Source organism: Onychomys torridus, chromosome 15 (genome assembly GCF_903995425.1).
Source record: "Onychomys torridus chromosome 15, mOncTor1.1, whole genome shotgun sequence".
Taxonomy (NCBI): domain Eukaryota; kingdom Metazoa; phylum Chordata; class Mammalia; order Rodentia; family Cricetidae; genus Onychomys; species Onychomys torridus.
In genome coordinates this window covers 13,427,165-13,440,290 of record NC_050457.1, presented here as the reverse complement: position 1 = coordinate 13,440,290, position 13,126 = coordinate 13,427,165, and the positions used below count along the sequence as shown (strand labels likewise).

The following is a 13,126-nucleotide window of genomic DNA, read 5'->3' as shown; positions in this document are numbered from 1 at the left end:
AGCTAAAAATACCTCAAACTTTAAAAAAATCAATCCTTTTTAAATAAAAATATTTGTTAAGTTTTCTAATGGTAGCAAGTGCCTGTCAGAAAATAGTTGGCTTTTTTTTTTTTTTAAAGGCTTTTTATTTTCTCTGCAGATAAATGGGAATGTGATGAATGAGGTCAGAGAGCCTCCCTTCCTGGCTGACCCATTAAGTTCCCTTGCAAATGAATCAATCCTAGGCTTGCCTCCTGACGTGACTGATTGCCTCAGAGTTCCTTCTCTTCTAACTGTGGAGACCTGTGTCCTATCTGCTCAGGGCCTGTGTTTTCTATGCAGCCCTGCCTTTAGGTTTTAACCTCAGCTCCAGGAGCTGGCTCCCATTCTGGCTCTCTAGCTTTTACAAAGGCTCCCAGTTTGCTGAGAGACCTCCCCTGAGGACCTTCTCTTTTATCTGGTGTCTCTTTCCTTTATCACCCAGGAACCTTGAATGTGTGTCGGTGATCAGTCTCTGAAAATCTTTGCCTTCGTTTCTTTCTCTTGCTAGTCAGTGGCTTCTGGGAGGGGAAACACCCACACAAATTCATTTTTCTATGCCTAATATGTCATAGTCACACAGTAGATCCTCCATAGGTTGGATAAATCAACAAAGTAAATAATTTAATTTCTTATTGTCTCTATGTAAATCGTAATTTACATGATCTGTGGGATGAATGGAGTGCAAAAGTATTTTATACAAACAAAAGACTAAACAATGAAATGTTAATTTTTAGGATTTCATCTCTAGCCATAAACCTCTTCCTTATTCCACACTGTCTTAGTCAGTGCTCTATTGCTGGGAAGAGACCCCCATGACCATGGCAACTCTTTCAAAGGAAAGCATTCACTTGGGGCTTGCTTACAGTTTCAGAGGTTTAGTCCATTGTTATCATGGTGGGAAGCCTGGCGTGCAGGCAGACATGGTGCTGGAGAGGAGCTGAGAGTTCTCCTTCTGAATCCACAGGCAGCAGGAAGAGACACCTGGACCTGGCTTGAGATTTTGAAATCCCAAATTACACCCCCAGTGACACACTTCCTCCAACAAAGCCACACTGGCTCCAACAAAGCCATATCTCCTAATCCCTCTCTCACGTAAGGCCACCCCTTAATGACCACACACTTAAGTATAAGAGCCTGGGGAGAGGCATTCCTATTCAAACCATCACATACACTAACGTTTCCTATTTGTGAATCATTTTGTCATTCACTTTTGGTTTACTGCTCACAAATAGTGCCCTTAACAGTTCCTTAGCAGACCTGTTTTATAACCAAACACTCACATGCATCACTTTGACCCTGCCCTTCCCCTACCAAACACCGTGCTTATGTGTTTTTCCACAAGCACAGATTCTGCCTGGTCTTCAAAACCTCAATAACCTAGCCTGCTGCAAACTGCTCAGTCTGAATCTTTTCTTTCTCTACTGTGACTCTGAGTGCATCCCAAGCACCTGGCCCTCTGCAGAGCTTGTTCATGGCCTCCCCTTCCCTTCCTTCACTGTGGCACACTATTAGCATAGAGAACATCCCTCCTCCACCCCCCACTGCCTGTCTTTCCAACATTCTCTATTACTGGTACTCAAAAGTGTAGTGCTTCCAGAATTTCTTGATTGGCTCTTCTGGCTCACACTGGGATTTCTTGTAGAACAAACAAACAAACATCCTGCTTTAAAGTTGGTTTCATGTACTTTGTATTTTTTTTTCTAATTTCTTTTCTTTTTTTCTTCAAATATGATGTTACCAGTTTTATTTCTGAAAAATACTTTAAGCTCTCAGTTGAGAAAAGGCAAAAAGACCATAAGTTTCTGTATTTTATTTTTGAGCCAACATCAAGGGATTGTCGTAGGCACGGACACACATAATAGTTAGCTAAGAAATTCTTGATAGAAATTGTAGATTTTTTTTAAACTTTATCTTTTTTTCTCTCTCCATTTGAATTGTTGGTCATTACTTTGTATATTACTGGAAAATACTTCCCCAAGTCTGTGAGATGTCATTTAAATTTTTTTCTAGGACCCTTTGAAGTTGAGAAGTTTTTAATTTTAACCAAATCTAGTCCATCTATTACTGTGTTCTTTTGGTGTCAACACTAAGGACATATTGCCAAATCTCCAGTCATAAAACTTTCCACTGGGTTTTCTTCAAAGAATTCCATGACATTTTGATTGTTGTTGCTTTTGGTTTTTGAGACAGGGTTTCTCTGTGTAGCCCTGGCTGTCCTGGAACTCACTTTGTAGAGCAGGCTGGCCTTGAACTCACATAGATCTTCCTGCCTCTGTCTCCCAAGTGCTGAAATTAAAGTATGTGCCACCATGCTCTGATGAATTTCATGACTTTTAATTCTCTTTCTTTTATTTTGATTCATTTTGAGTTACTTTTTATATGTAACATGAGATATAGGTTCAAAGTCATTCTATTGCCCAGCACAGTTTCTCACAGGGTGTATTTTTTTCCATTTAATGAGTTTTTCACCCTCTTGAAAACAAACCAAGCAGACACATATTTATTTTTGGACTCTCAATTCTGTCATATTAATCTACTTGCCCATCTTTATACCACTAGTATGTCATCTTGTTGTTGTTGTTGTGATTTTTGAGACAGAATCTCTTATGATACAGGCTGCCCACAAAATTTCTGTGTAGTTAAGGCTGTCCTTGCCTCCTGATCTTCCTATCTCTGCCTCCACAGCAAGGGGGTTATCGATGTATCTGTTAACGCTTGACTTACAGTACAGTATTGCCTTTATTGCTATAGTGCTGTAGAAAAGTTTGAAAGTGGAACACATGAGACCTTTTCTGTTCTTCTTTCCCAGTGTGGATGCTATTCTGAGTATCTTAGGTTCCTAAATTAATTTTAGAATCAGCTTGCCAGTTTCTACAAGGAAGTCAGCTAGGGTTCAGTAGAGATTACATTAAGTCTCCAGATCAAGTGGGAGTATTTGGCCATCATAACAATTGTAAGTCTTATGGTCCACAAACATGGGATGCTTTTCTGGGGGTTTCAATATTTGATTTCATGCAAGAATGCTTTTAGTTTCCAGAGTATAAAATTTACAGCATTTTGCATAATTTATTCTTAGTAGTATATTTTTGATGTGAATGTAAATGGATTTTTCTTAATTTCTTTTTTAATTATCTACTTCTAGTGTGCAGAAATCAATTGATTTTCCTGTATTCCTCTGTACTAATAGACTGTACATAACTGTACCAGTCTGTTAGTGATAATTTGTGGGTTTGCCTCAACCTCAGCCTAGAACAAGTGAGAAATTTGGAAAGCACATATACACCTTTCAAGGGTCTTTGCTCCCAAGGGAGAAACACTGGCAGCCCAATGCTGACCCTGGGTTCTGAGCTTCACTGAGGTGATTCTGCCAGCCCAGAACATCCCTGTTACTGTTTGTAGAAGACTGACTTTTATGCAGGTCATAAGATCCAATCTTAGTGGAACTGACATGTATCTGCAGCATATAAAAATAGTGTCTCTCCCCACCTCCTTTTTTTTTTTTAATTATTAAGAAATGTTCTGCTCATTTTACATACCAACCACAGGTGCCCCTCTCCTCCTTCCTCCACCCCCAGCCTTCCTCCCCAACCTAACCCTATTCCCATGTCCTTCAAGGCAAGGACTCCCGTGGGGAGTCAGCAGAGACTGGCACATTCAGCTGAGGCAGGTCCAAGCCCCTCCCCTGCACCAAGCCTGTGTAAGTTGTCCCACCATAGGCACTGGGCTCCAAAAAGCCCGCTTATTGGTTGAAGTATTAAGGAAACTCCACGTAGTTAAAAGGGAGGCTTATTTTGTGGGCTAACTTACAAGTAAAGGGATAGGTACAGGGAATGGGAAAGGTGTGGCGCAGTCTGGCAGTGTTCTCTGGAAAACTCTGTTCAATCTACCTCCAGCGTCCAGGGTTCAGGAACCAAGAGAGCCACACACGGCTCCTGTCTCGGCCCCACCTTGTAGGTGTGACAGTCACAGAAGCCTCAATGGGTGTAGTACTTCCAGGTCAAAGCTGGAACAGCTACCCACTACATCTGCTCATGCACCAGTGACAGATCCTGTTCCCACTGCCAGGGGCCACTCCAAACAGTTCAAGCTAAACAATGTCATGCCTATGCAGAAGGCCTAGTCCAGTCCCATGGAGGCTCCACAGCTATTGGTCCACAGTTCATGAGTTCCCTAAATAGTGGCTCTTTAAGGAGGCAGTTCACAATGTTTATGAGATGCTATGCCAAACATGTAGAGTTAATTGATTTGTGACTCAGAGGATAATGAATATTCATTTATTCATTTTTAACATTATTAATTTAAAAATACATATATGTATTTTAGTCAAAATATGACAGAGAAAGAGTGAAAGAGAAAGCCTTTGAAAAAGTTTGTGAATATTTTGAAGCCAATGATTATATTGAATTGCTGTTAACACCATGTGCTCTGGCGTATTTGGCAACTGGTTTTGACTCATGGGTACCTAGATGTTCATCTTCTTTGGTTACTTCCAATTTACTCATTTCAGCCAATGATAAGCTGCTCACATGTAAGTTTACCCAAATAACAAGGTTATACATATATATATATATATATATACATACATACATATATATACACATACATATATATATATATTATATACATACATACATATAAATTTCATAGAGAAACTAAAGCAAAGTCAGGGATTTTGCTAGTTTACTGAAACAATATTCACAGTACATAGTTTGGTACAACAGAACCAATAAGCCCATGTGAAAAAAAAAGAAACTTAGTATTTTTGATGCCACCCAGCAAATTCCCCGGTTCAAAAAGCCATGGTGAGGCCTCAGCTTTGACCACTGAGGGCATCCTAGGATTGCTCTGGACTTGCGCTTTTTAACAGCTCTGCTGGGTCTCCTGGGAAGAAGTGTTAATGCTTGCACACCAGGGATCATTTTTCATGCTTTAGTTTGTTTAGCCAGTTCTTGCTGTTTCAGTATGTGTCACCTTTTAGTGTGCCAAGAAGGCTCTTTCCCATCAGGCACTCAGAGCATAGAAAAAGCACATGGCCTGCTTTCAAGGAGTCCTGCAGTAGCTACTGGTCAAATTAAAGTAATTCTCCTTAATATTTCTGATGATGTTAATTCCCCTGATTAAGAAACTTCTAGTTTGTGCAGTGTCAACAGATAGTAAAATCTAAATGAGGTGTCTTCTAGTTCTTTCTAGACCAGTGGTTCTCAACCATCCCAATGCTGTGACCTTATAATACAATTCCTCTTGTGGTAACCCCCAACCATAAACTTACTTTCATTCCTATTTCATAACTATATTTTGCTTCTCTCATGAGTCATAGTGTAAATACCTAACATGCAGGATATCTGATATGAGATCCTTGTTAAAAGGTCATTCAACCTCCACGGGGTAGTGACCCACAGATTGAGAACCACTACCCTAGACCGTTCCTGGAGAGGTAATAAAAAGGAGTAGGTTAAAACTCAAAGCAACTGGCTTGAAAATATGTGATAATGTTTATGCATTTTCTATCTGAATAGGCAAATTATGTTGTGTAAAATCCTCTGTTATTCATCATAGTCTATGTGAACACTAACGTGACTATGTATGTATAAACTTTTAAAAAATCCACATAGCTGTTTTGATGAAACCACTCCTAGAACTTACGGTGGATTTCTTGTCAAAGTCTGAGAAGCCATTGTCCTCCTAGGAGGCAGCTGTCTGCTAAATCTAAAATGACCTTGATCGCTCAGGTGCATGTGTGGACGGAAAGCAATGGAGCAGAGTTGTCCTATGCTAGTAAAATTCAGTTTCCTCCCAGAAGGCTCTGTACTTGCCTCCTACACTGCAAAGATGGTGCTGGGAGAGTAGCGTGAATGCAGTGTCCTTATTTGCTCAGAGACAGACCCTATTATATTAAAGAGATGACCTCCTCCATTTGGTTTAAATTGCTGATTTAGACACATGACCATGGAACCCTACTCTGGTCCCCTTCTTCTTCACTTGCTGTCCTTGATACAACTATGGGAGACAACTGACTACACACTTGGATTTGCTCTCTCTTGCTTTGGTTCTGTCTGGTAACCCGATTCATGTTTTTAGTTTCTATGAACAGGCTTTCTAGTATCTACCAGGATTTTAAGATATGTTTATTAGAAATCACTTGTGAATTCTTTACTTCATTGAAACACATGTCTTTAGAGCAAAAATTTCCAGAGTATCTCAAGAGATGAACTCATCAACAGATGCTGATTGTTTGGAGACTGTTTCACAGGGAAGAGGTGTATAGGCAGTGTGGTTTGCTGTGAACTCAGCATTAATTACAAAATACTAAAGGACAATAATATAGTTGTGTGATGTGGGCATGTTATATTAGTAGGGCTTTGAGATGAGCAAAGTTAATGTTTATGCTAAAATACTATAGTATAGGAAGGATTAAGTCATTAATTTTGCAGCAGAGTTAAAGTTAGTATGTTTTCCTTCCTTTTTCTTATTATTCCAAAGTATCAATCATGCCACAGAGGGCAAGTGACTACATTTTATCTTTATAAATGAACTTTTTCTATCCTTGCCTTAAACAACCTCAATCAATCTAGTTAAACATCCCATTTTCATCCAAGTGGCATGATATGCAGGGGTGACTTTTTTCAATGTGTATTTTTAAGTAGTCACAATGTTGGGGGTGGAGAGATGGCTCAGTGTTTAAGAGCACTTTCTGTTCTTACAGAGGAACAGGTTTGATTCCCAGAACTCACACTGCCTCACTCAGAACAACTTGTAGCTCCAGCTTCAGGGACTCTGACATCTTCTGGCATCTGAGGGAACTGGCATGTGTATGAGCATATACACAGAGAGACACATATATAAAATAAAAATAAATATAAAATATAAAGTAAAGGAAATCAAATCTTTGCAAGGTTGGAAAGGTTCTTACACATAAATGGAGTGGAAATTAATCAGTCTCAGGATACAAAAGTTCAACTAGTAAAATCATTCTTCTGTGAATATCACAGATATTGAAAAGAAGTCCTATCTTTCAAGTGAGCTAAATCATTGATGTAAGGTTAGATTTGATGATAATTTCTTCATGGAAAGTTTACTAAATAGCTCTTCATTGATGAATGAAAATGACATTTCCCTTTATAACCATTTTGTCAATAACTAAATCTTTATTCATTTTAATACCCAGCCGTGTTTGTCCTTTTAAACTGGGATCCTGTTATCCTGGGGACATTGCTCCTCATTAGCCATTTCTCTGGTTTTGTCTCTAGAAGCAGAATTTTCCTTAATGAGTGAGATTCTTTGCTTCAGTCTGGCTGGTAGATCACTCTATTTTTTGTTTTTCGAGACAGGGTTTCTTTGTGTAGCTTTGTGCCTTTCCTGGAACTCACTTGGTAGCCCAGGCTGGCCTCGAACTGACAGAGATCCGCCTGGCTCTGCCTCCCAAGTGCTGAGATTAAAGGCGTGCGCCGCCACCACCACCTGGCTGATCACTCTTGATAGTCTCTGGGAAGAGTAGTTTTTCTTTAGAACAGAGTGTCTAACGACGCAGGAAGCTGAGATACCCAGAGTGATGTCAGCTGTGACAACAAACCAAGGAGTACCTTTGAGGGAGAGAAATGGGCATGCTCACCTCCCTAAATGTGCATCCATTTCAGGCCCAAGCCAGGTGTGACACTGAGAAGAGTGAGGTTGCTCAGGCTGACACCTCCCTCCAGTCCTTTCCAAGTTGCTTCGTGCCAAGTCCTTAGACGGAATTCGGGGATTTTTCCAGGTAGCCCCAGAGTTAATTTTATCTAATGTGTTGATTTAAGAGCATGGGACAAAAAGCACGATTTCTAAAAAGAACTAGAAATGGCATTTATTGAACACGTATTCCTGGATGCACACTGTGTAACTGGTAGAGAAACTCTGAGGCCTTTAAACCTTATGCGGGTGAGCATTGAATTACAGGGGTAGGGAGGGGAAGGTGTTCTTTGTGTGCATATTTGGATTTGAGTTTACAGTTGTTGTTGCTGTTGGCCAGTCTAGGCGATATAGTATATAAAATCATTCTTAACCCCCTGGTAAAAATAATGTTCTTTCTCTTTATCTAGCAGCTCTTAGTGGGGGTTTGGTTTATTTTCCCCAGTACAAATTTTGGGTTTATAGTAAGAAAAGCTGATATGTGTATGTTGGCCTTTTTTTTCCTATGACTAATTTTCTTTTTCTCATAAAACTATCACACACTTAGACTAATGGCACCGTTCATTTAAGCAGTTGGCTTGTTCCATCTGGCTTGGGTCTACAGTAGGTCATAGATTGACATTCTAAGAACTCTGCGTCCTTACTGTCTCAAATATCACAGAGCTAGAAACTGCCTCTGAGTGACAGAAACAGAACTCCGGCTTCTGCAAGACTGGCCTGTCCAAATATTAGCTTCCTCTCCATCTCATTTGTCTACTTTCCTGTTCAAGTTATATTTATTTAGGTGATCTTAAGTGTTTTGTCTGATTTTACCCATTTGTGCTCATATCTTCAAAGCATCATTTAATTTGAGTTAAATTTATTTTAGCAAATTGTTAACACTGGTTGCCCAAATAAAATACAGGTTTAACGACTGAGTTTTCCAGAATTTTATTGTAATATGTTCATGAAAATGAGCAGGCGGCTCTGCTAATTGGATCTAGTGATGCGCGCAGCAAGTGTTCAGGATTTGCTTGTTAATTGATCAGCAGATATGATAGTCTATCGATCTTGCTTAGAGCCCCCGCTGACATTTCTGGTGACTTTGAGAAAATTAGAACACGTGTCTTCTTCTCTTTGTAGAGCAAGTAGGAAAAAAATGAGCTGGGAGGAGGTTTCCCCCATAGTGGCCAGGGTCCCTTAAGCTGTTCAGTGGGAGCTGATGTCAGCCCTCATACACCCTTAGCCTTGCACTGCTGTGCAGCTGTGGCCTACAGAACCTTCACAACAACCCTGAGCCAGGGAGACAGGTGGAGTGAAGAGACTTTCATTCCGGCTTCCATCCTTTCCCAAATCAGATTCCTGGGGATGTTTTAAAAATCTTGTAGTTTGATCAAGAAGCTTAATCTGTTTGGGCCATCATAATATGAAGGAAGATGAGGTCAGAGGGCTACTGTTTGATTTTTAGGGTTCTCTAGACAGGATGTTGAAGAATCACTTGGAAAGATTTCTCTTTTTTAAAGTGTTTTATCAAATGTTATTAGCAAATGAATGCTTTTTAGAAGGAAATACACATATATATCCATATACATATATACTCATGCACATGCACACATACACAAACACTTGTGTAGAATTGAACTTGTGTGGTGTATTGTTTTTATTTTATAGTAGTAATAGTTTTATTGGAGTAACCATGTTACTCCTTGCTTGATTCCATAAGAAGCTGCCTCCTTACTGTACAAAGCATCGTGCATCCTCTCCGCATTTATCAAAACAGGAAGAGAGTGAATAGTAAACCTAAGGCTTTTTTCTTCCTCTTCTTATTCCAGGTGATGTGTTTCACATCACTGCTCCCAATAAATTCACCTTTGAGGAGGCCGAAGAAGAGTGTGAAAACCAGGATGCCAGGCTGGCGACTGTTGGGGAGCTTCATGCAGCTTGGAGGAACGGCTTTGACCAATGTGATTACGGGTGGTTGTCCGACGCCAGTGTGCGGCACCCTGTGACTGTGGCCAGGGCCCAGTGTGGAGGTGGTCTACTTGGGGTGAGAACCCTGTATCGTTTTGAGAACCAGACATGCTTCCCTCTCCCTGATAGCAGATTTGATGCCTACTGCTTTAAACGTAAGTGTTTGATGTCTTTCTGAAAACTAGAGATTTTAAAAGCTGCGGCAAAGCTTTTCACTGAGGTTCACGTAGATGTTGGGATGGATTCTGTATCCTGTATGGTGTGCATGGAACAGAGACAGTTCGGTGACTTAGACACAGCTGCCTTAACTCTACATAATGGTTGAAAGAAGGTAGGGAGCTGGGCAAGTGGGTTTTTTTTTTGTTTTTGTTTTTTTGGAAGGGATGGGAATGTCAGATTAGAGTCTTAGCTTCACTCTGCTACACCAAAAATCACAGAACATACCCTGAATTGTCATTTCCTGTTAATGGAAGCCTTTACATGCAGTTCCACTGTTGGGATGTCCATGTTCAGCCAACAGCATTTGAGTTAAACGCTTGAACCTTGTTTCTGTTGTCTTTGATATCATTCTTATGGTAAAAGGGGGACAGTTTAAATTTAAGTCACTGCAGGTGAGTATTTGTGCTGAAATTGATGATGATTATGTTCAATTCCCACCTAAAAGGAACCACAATTTCAAATAATCAATAGAATTCACATATCTCATTTTGTTTCAAGTAATAGAATATGCGCCTTTTAGTCATTAATTTTGCTTTGAGTTAGTTAGAGTATAATATAGCCTCTTTGAAACATGTAACATGAATGAATTAGCTTTATTCAGCTAGGTTTGCCTTATAAAATTAATTTTAAATAGCACTCATGCTATACATATTTTAAATTTTCAGACATCCTTAAATTTTTTTAAACATTAGTCACATTATATAGTATGATAATTATAGACTTCTTAACTAAACAATAACTAGTCAGTTTTATGGTAGTATTTACTCTGGGATCTGTATTATGTTTGCTAAATGACAAATGATTAGATATTTTAATGATTTGCTGGAAGTCTGACAGTGACTAATATAATAATTAAATATCAATATAACACAGGAAGTGTATTGATCTAGCTTTCTAATTCTTCTAGCTAGAGCAATAGGTAATTAAAATAACTAGAGAATTATTAATTGGTTTCTAGAGTGAAATATTTAGGCATTTTTTCAGTGCTAAAAAGACAGAGCTATGAACTTAAGCAGTATGTCGGAAAACATTTTGGATCCATGAGCTGACAGAAGCGTGGAAGGTTTCATTTCACAGACTTCTGTCTCCCTGTTAGGCTGCCTCTGCCTAAATCTCCACTTTAGACTTGCTTTTCTGTTATAGCCATATGTTGTGTATTAGCTTAATTCAAGCTGGCTCATGCACAAAAGGCCTAGCAAATGCTACCTTTTCTTCTCAGGCCTCGAAACAATGAAGTCTTCCACAATCTTTTTCCGAAAAACATCAGTAATAATGAGAAATCTCATCCTAAATATAGTAATATATACATGTATGTATATATGACATGCATATTTGTTTATGCCAAATTCTCTTGTTAATGATATTCATGTAAATCAGGTATAAAATGACTTTCACATTAAGTTATTGACGTGATGGTTGGAAGGGGGTGGGACTGGAAAAGTTCTAAGGGGCTAATCACGTGGCTGGCCTAACTATCTCCCTCTAAATTTTCCTGCACTGTATAAAGTTAAAAATAGAAGAAAAAAATAACACATTTTCTCTTTGAGGGTAAAATGGAAACCAAAGCTCATCTGTAGCCATAGAGACTATTATTAAATAAATAGATCCTGGAAAATATTAAATTGTTTATCTAAATGAATTTACATGGATGCATGAAAAGCAAGGTCCTTAGACTTAAATAGACTGACCACATTAAATTTAACATACATTAAGTGCAAAAGTGGTTGGTGTTTATTGTTTTTCTATTCATTTAAATGTACAGAATTTTGGAATAATATGCCTACCATATTTCCCCCTAGGTAACCTGATGTACAGGTTCTTGTTTATTTCTTCTGTCCTTAGACTATTGTCCCTAGTTCACTGAGCACAGAAGAGGTTGGAATGCTTCAGTGCCAGCAGCTTCCTCCAGTTCCTAGTGCATTTTGCAAAGCTTCTTTTAGTATGTGTATACTTAAAGATTTGAAATGACTTCCAAATGATTTGACTGATGTCCAGTTTTGCCATGTAGTCTAGTGGTGACTAGGCATGCCCTCAGCTGCAGTTCCCAAAATGATGTCTGTGGTGTGCAGTTGTCTTGATAAGCTGAATAAGAAAGACATGCATGCTGTAAATCATTTGGTTTTGTCAAACATAAAAAATGGGTTTTTAAGTGACATAGTAAATAAACATTCCAAATCTCAATTTGTTCTAATGCCCCCTTCCTTATAAAAGCAGTTAATAATACAATACAATATCAGATAATGGATAAAATTATCTGGTCAAATAGATTTGAAAAACAGGCAACTAAGTGCCTTTTAAAAATAGCCTTCCTGACTATATTCCTGTGATGAAAACTGTCTACTTCCTAATTTTCTTTGGCTTCAGGATTAAAAACATTCTGTGAAAGAATTCAGTTCAGGGTTTTGAAAGTCCATGTGAAATATCTTCAAATTTAAATGAATGAAAATAATTGAAGACTTTTGAAAATTTCATAATACAAGTCATAATACATAATACATGTCACTAAGGATCTCCAGGAGAGGGAAAATGACATGTTTCCTAAAAAATTCATTCTAATATTCTTTAGCCCTCACTCTTAGTTTGTTTTTTTAATCCAAGTTTGAACAGTAGAATTTGAACTACTCTCTTAAGTCGTTGATCAAATTCAAATAGCAGCATTTCTATTGAACATAGTTCCTTGATTATCTCTGCATCTCCTCCAACTGGAACAATTCCATAGAGGACAGGTCTAATGACTAAACTAGTTCCCATTTGATCTGGGGTTGAACCTCCTTGTTTTTCTGTCCTTCCTTCTCTCATTAGGTTTGCAACTAGAGTCTAGAGCAGGTTCAGTTGGTTCCCAACACTTAATATACTTTCGTATATATTTGTTCATGTTTATAAGTAGGCTTTTCTTCTAGTCTATAATCACTTCATTGACTTTTCTGTGCCCTAAACAATTATGTGCCATTAGGTACCAAATGTAATAACTCCTTACTTTGTATTTCGAAATGTTTCCTGTTTATTGAATGTGACTTAATGACCATCTGATCACTCATAGAAGTTTAAAATGGCAGTTAAAATTCAAATCCTACTGTGTTAATATGAGTACTCTCCTCAGATGTGACCCTCAAGTCAAACTGTGGAACACCCACTACTTCAATTCTTCCCATGTTGACACTCATGTGTATTTCACATATAATATGACAGGGTTGGTTTAAAATCAGGCATTTCTCCAAAATTTAGATCATATAGGAGTGAAACTAGCCATTCTGCTGATGATATGGGTTTATAT

At 38.6% G+C, this 13,126-nt stretch overlaps 1 protein-coding gene across 2 annotated transcripts in view; it reads left to right on the top strand.

The window, feature by feature from the left end:
• The window catches only part of Vcan (versican), a 100,349-nt gene that overhangs the window by 26,515 nt on the left and 60,708 nt on the right, over positions 1-13,126 (top strand). For both annotated transcript variants that reach the window (XM_036206889.1, XM_036206890.1), the window contains exon 6: positions 9,495-9,788. In XM_036206889.1, the coding sequence (XP_036062782.1) occupies positions 9,495-9,788 (294 nt within the window). The remainder of the gene's footprint in view (positions 1-9,494; positions 9,789-13,126) is intronic.